The sequence below is a fragment of the Tupaia chinensis genome, unplaced genomic scaffold, assembly GCF_000334495.1.
Source record: "Tupaia chinensis unplaced genomic scaffold, TupChi_1.0 Scaffold000159_1, whole genome shotgun sequence".
Classification (NCBI taxonomy): Eukaryota; Metazoa; Chordata; class Mammalia; order Scandentia; family Tupaiidae; genus Tupaia; species Tupaia belangeri.
In genome coordinates, this window is record NW_006159630.1 from 4812829 (window position 1) to 4818702 (window position 5874).

Here is a 5874-nt window from a genome sequence, read left to right on the forward strand (position 1 = left end):
CCTTCATTCTCCTCTCGGGATCTTGGGCACGCACGCACACGCGCCTGGCGTGAGTTTTCAGCCACCGGGGCCAGGACGCGAACCATGGTCGACTACGTGGGAGTCCAGCGACATAGCCATTACGCTAACTGCTGGTTCCCTTCATTTTTAAGACAAGTGGCTGCTCCCTCCCTCATGCTTTGGATATTTTGAACTATTTTCAACTGAGTTTGGACGTGGGGACTGTAAAACCACAGACATTTCAGATGCGTGCACACCCTCTTCTGCCCAGGGCTTGGGAAAGGAGCCAGTGCCATGAGTAGTCCCTGATGGCTTCCAAACCAGCCCAGAGCACTGCTGTCTACAATCCGGCACGTGGGTCTGTCCCGTAGTCCAGCCCCTGGTGGGCCGCCGCCTGTCCACCGCACTGGGGGACTTGGGTCTTTCTTAGCCCATGAGCAGGCTCTGGGAAGGTGCCAGATCTCCGGGACAGCGTCCAACCTGGGCCACAGAATTATTCTCTAGTGTTTTTCTAAGAAGTACCTGGTGGAGGTGGACACGCCCAAGCATTGTTCTCCCCCAGACCTGGCCCCCGAGCTTGTCCAGATTAGCAGAGGGGCACTATTCATTCCACGCACAGTGGAGCCAAACACGCACGCATACTTCCTCGGGGAGCCCAGCCAGGGTGCACGCTAGACAGAACGCCCCTTTATGGGAACCCAGAGGACAATGGCAGCAGGAAGCTGAACTCCAGGGCCAGAGAGTGCCCCACGCAGAGCCCCACCCCCTGCCTCTGCCCCCTTCACTCAGCCACTCAGCAGACATTCCCAGGCCTGGAGATCTCCAGGTAAGGAGGTTCCCCCAGCTGCCACAGGAAACCCAACCCGGGGCTTGGCCCCACTCCCAGCCAGGAAGTTCACCCTTGTATCTAACCAACTGCTCTAATTGTACATCACTCATTTCCTTTGTTTCTGTCCTCAGAGGAGATGGGGAACAGCTGGGCCTGCCCTTCAAGTTGTAATTACCTTTTCCAAATTCAAGGACACTCCAGGGCTGCTTGGCCTTCTTCATCAGCTTAAGCGATCCTTCCCCAGCCCTGTAATCATCCCTGGCTGCCCTTCGAGCACTGCCATGGCTGTGTCCAGTCTAGGGCTCCAGGGTTTTAGTAGGGCCGGTGGCCCTAGGCTGGTGAGGAGCCTGGACCCTGAGGGCAGGAGCTGGACAGTCCTGGCTGGGCACTCACTGGGCAGATCAATGCACAGCTACCAAGGCAGGAAGAAAGACAAGCACAAAGGTGGCCAAACAAAAGGGACCCTAAGGTGCACTTCCCCAAGGTCACAGAGAAGACATGGCCAACTGTAGGCCTGGCCCGAGGGGCAGGTGTGACTGGAAGGACACTAACCTCACAGTACACCAGGAGACCAGTAGGAGGCTGACTGGACCACCCAGAACCTCAGCATCTGAGCTGACTGGGTAGTGAAGTGAGGAGCTCGAGATCGGATCACCTGGGTTAGCACGAGCCCTAAATCCAATGAGAAGTGGCCAGAAGAGACAGAAAAGGCCCAGGGACAAGGAAAAGGCCAGGCAGGGGTGGAGGCAGAGTGGAGTGACAGGGCCATAGGCCAAGGCACACCTGGAACCACCAGAAGCTGTAAGAGGCAGAAGGGATCTCCTCTTGGAGCCTTCTGAGGGAGCAGGGCCCTGCCAACACCCTGCTCTACTTCCAGCCTTCAGAACTCAGGGGACACGGTTCTGTTGTCGGTCCCCCAGTTCGTGGTAGTTCCTGACAGCCCCAGCAAACTCATACAGACACCCAGGTCCCATCGGTCACAGCTTCCATTGCAAAGATGCCCAGTAAGTCACGAGCCCTCTGTGTGTGGCTGGGGCTGTCTCGCAGGGCACGGCGGGCGGGCAGGGCTCAGGTAGCAAGTTTTAGTAAGAAAAGCCATGGACAGGGGCAGGTTGAAGGTATACTATGAAGCTGAGCCCAGGCCTTTCTGGGAATGGTAAGGTGCAGGCCAGAAGAGAAACCCCACAGGCCACGCCTGGGTGGGATGAACTACAGAGCATGGGAAAAGAAGGAGGAGGAAACGGGTGAGCGGAAACAGCCGCTGGGCCGCGCATCGGTGTCCATGACCCCTGGCTCCCAGGTACAGCCCTCAGTAGGGAGCTGGGCGGGCAAGGAACCAACTCAGCAAATGGGCTTGGGGAGCCGGGGGTGGGGATGGCTCCTTGCCCGGCGGCACCGAGCCTTTGCACAGGACACCCTGTTAAGTGACCCGTCTCTCTTCTGACAGACAGAGGCTTCTCAAAGGCGGGCCACGTAGTCCCATCTCTGCCCAGGCCTGGCCGACAGAAGGGCCTCGCAGGGCTCCAGAGCCCAGGATGCATCAGCTGCCAGGTCCTCCACAGCCCCCAGCTCAGTACATGGGGCCACCAGCTACCAACGCATGCGGAGTCCTCTCTTCCCCTCGCCCCCAAATCCAAACCGCTGGCGAGTTTCTACCTCCAAAATACCTGCTGTCAGTCTAAGCGCCTCTCCTCCAGTGGCACACTGGCTAGTGTTAACAACCCCCACACACACGTGTACGCGCACACACCCCTCACAACCCCTAGTTTGCAGCGTGAGGCATTTGCCAATTCCCATGGTGTAAACACACCTCCCTTGGTCAGTTCTGAGCTACCAATGTGACGTCACTGAAGCGAAGCTGACAAGAAACGTGAGTAGCCACCAGTACAGTGGGTACAAGCAGATGCACCTACAGATGCAACCTCAAGAAAACCACCTCAAGGCCGGCCCTGTAGCACGCTCAGTAAGTGCTGTGCAATGGGAGCTGGATCCCACGTGGTCAACTGCAAATCGAATCCCAGCCCTGCTTGCTTGAAAGCCTCTCTCTGGTCAAATTAAAATAAGCAAATGAAAAATAAAGTTAAATGAAACAATTCTTTTTAAAAAATAAATATAATTACTTGTAAATAATTTGTTATATAAATCTTTTTAAAATGATTTTATTTAACTTTATTTATTTATTTATTCATTTGTTTATTTCAATTTGAACAGAGAGGGACAGAGTGAGAGAGAGGGAAAGTGACAAAGCAAGCCGCCAGGTCCAGGACTCAAACCACAGTCGGCCATGTGGGAATCCAGTGCCTTTAATCACCATGCCACCTGCCAGCCCCTATATTATATAAATCTAATATACAATTTAATTTTAGCATTTTTGTCCTAGGAAAGCAATGCTTTTTTGTTGCAATAAAATATGTATAATAAAATTTACCACTTGAACCGTGTGTAAGGGCACAGCTCGGTGGCATTTGCTATCTTCATGCTGTCATACAACCGTCACGCCACCCAGCCTCCCAAGCTGAAGCTCCCTCCCCATAAACAACTGACTCCCACGCCCACTTCCTCAGCCCCTGGCAGCCCCCATCCTCTCTTCCCTCTGCAAACGTGGCCACCTCAGAACCTCATCTAGGTGCAACCACACACACTGTTCTGTGTCTGGCAGCATGCGGTCACCACGGGGTGCTACCCCAGCTCCACAAACCACAGCAAGGGTCAGAAATCCTTTCTTTTTCAGGGTTGAGTAATAATCCATGCATGGACACCCCACTGTGTTTATCCATTCTTCCCTCAACCAACTCTTGTGCTGTGTCCACCTGCTGGCTGTTGTAAATAATACGGCTATCAGGACCAGCAGTTATGTCACTGGGTTCCCATATGGCCGACCATAGTTCAAGTCCCAAACCCAGTGGCTTAAAAATCACACCAGGCGCATGTGCATGCATGCCCAAGATCCCAGGAAGAGAATAAAGGAGAAGGGATTACGGCATGGCCATCCCCCCAGCGGGAGATTTCTCACTTTCCCTCTCAGTCTCTCTCTCTCTGGCAAGTGCACACAATCTAAGGCAAAAACCTCTTAACGAAAATAAAGAACTAATGCAGCTACGAACACGGGTGTGCACATACCTGCAGCTAGGCTGGCCTTCATCGTAGTAATGGCTGTTTAACAGGCAGACCCTCGAGCCGGCACGGGCTCCTGCGTCCCCACACCGCTCTGATCGTCCCTGCGTCTCCTAACCGCCCTGCTGCTTCCACTCTTGTTCCTCCACGCAGCGCTCTGTGAGGTGTTGTAAGTTAGATAAGGCGAGGTCTCCTCCCCTGGCCCCATTCACAGGACAAAGTGCAAGCGCCTGCCTCGCGGAGGCAGCTGAGGTACACCCTGCTTTGCCCACGCCTCCACCTCCTCTGCTCGCTTGCCAGGCGCCTCCTGCCCCAGGACGTCGATGGCTTCCCCAGAGTCTCCCCTCTGCTGGCTTCCTGTCACTTTGGTCTTAAATGTAAGGGTGATCACCCCATTGTGCGCCTTCGGACACTGGACCCCTGGAGCAGCTGTCTCCCGACATGCAGCGGGGACCTTGGAGACCTCTTCGACCCTGTGGAATGGCAGTGCAACTTCCTGGCAGAACGGCAGGGGCAATGTGCCCCCGAGGGGCAGAGGGGGACCTTGAGAACTCACACTCCAGCCACCTCCTAGACAGCCCCAGCCTGGACATCCGGGTCCCGTGCAGGTGCTGTTTACAATCTGCTTTTACAGTCCCTGTCCTGGGAACAGCGGCCAGGCTTTGGACTGCCCTGTCCCTCTGTGGCTGCCTGTTTTTAAGTCTTCCCGTGAAGCCTGACTGTGGGGACAGCTGTGTTCACCCAGGTTCAAGCTACCAACCTTGTCCTGCTATCTGCCTGATTGCTTTATGCAACACTGAGGTTTCACTTAGGGGAGCACGTGACTCAGCCGTCCCCCAAGCGTCCCAGCTTGGTGCAGAGTGTACAGCAAACTCTGAGCACAGCAGCCGGCCCTTATCGCCCAGGCAGGGGACTTCTTAAAACAAAGTATTCATCTTCCAAATGCATGGTCTGAGTCACTGAGGAGGCGCCTGGCCTGCCAGCAGGGCAACACTCTGCTCCAAGCTCCAGGGCTCCGAACCTGCTTCACCCTGAACTCCGAGCTCCTCATTCTGGCGCCCGCATGCTCCGTGCTCAGGCTGAATCATTTAGAGCTCCCACAGTCCCTGGCTCTAATGGCAAGGACAGGACGACAGCACTACCTGGACCTGTCATCTTCAGTTTCACTGGTAAATTTCACCAGGATGACGTAAACTCCATAGGACCCTGGAGCAAGGTGGTCAGGAGGGGACTGCTCAGGCCCAGGGCAGGCCTGGATGGGGTCACAACCCCTCCCCAGCTGGACCCTGGCTTTTGACCCCAGAGCTGCATGTGTTTGTGGCTGGGCTTCTGACAGGGCCCCTGGGGTGCCTGGGATGTTGCCCTGCTGGGGCGTTAGAACCAGATAAGGTGGGAGGGGGACTCCCCTCTCAACGGCTCCTGTCTGTCCTCATCATTCCCCCTTCACTAGTCTGACAAGCCTACCCCACCCTAGGCACAGTTCTGCCGGAGGCTGAAGTCACCAACCCTCCAGCCAGCACCTGAGGCTGCAGGGAGAGACGGCTCTGCAGGTCTGCAGGTGTGCGCAGGCTCCACATCCCCAGTGCACCAGGGAGAATCGCTCTCAGCCTTCCAGGGGCTCCGCAGAGTCATGAGGGGCCAAGCAAGAGTGGAGGCCTGGGATGGACAAAGCCTCAAAGCAGCAAGTCACGGCTCTGGGCTGTGCCAGCCTGCAGACTCCTTACCCCAGGGCCTCCAGGAGATGTGGCTCCCCATGCGCCTGCCCAGGAGGACAGGCTGTTCCCAGGGGAGCTCAGCGTCCTGGCCTCCCCGCCGTGTTTTCCAAGCAGACACCCTGCTCTGTGGGGTCTGAGGCGGGAGGCAGCTTGCCACTGCTGCAGCGTGGGGACCAGGCTGAGTCACCAGCTGCCCTAGTTCCACGTCAGCCGGAA

General features: G+C 56.1%; 1 protein-coding gene across 3 annotated transcripts in view; it reads right to left on the bottom strand.

Annotated features, from left to right (window-relative positions):
- The window catches only part of SEPTIN9 (septin 9), a 159464-nt gene that overhangs the window by 112373 nt on the left and 41217 nt on the right, over nt 1-5874 (bottom strand). Inside the window, exon 1 of one of the 3 annotated variants that reach the window (XM_006145719.3) lies at nt 3950-4097. The exons of the other annotated variants lie outside the window; for them this stretch is intronic. Within the exon in view, the coding sequence (XP_006145781.1) occupies nt 3950-3971 (22 nt within the window). The 5' untranslated portion in view covers nt 3972-4097. Of the gene's footprint in view, nt 1-3949; nt 4098-5874 lie in introns of those variants that run through there. 3 annotated transcript variants of the gene reach the window in all.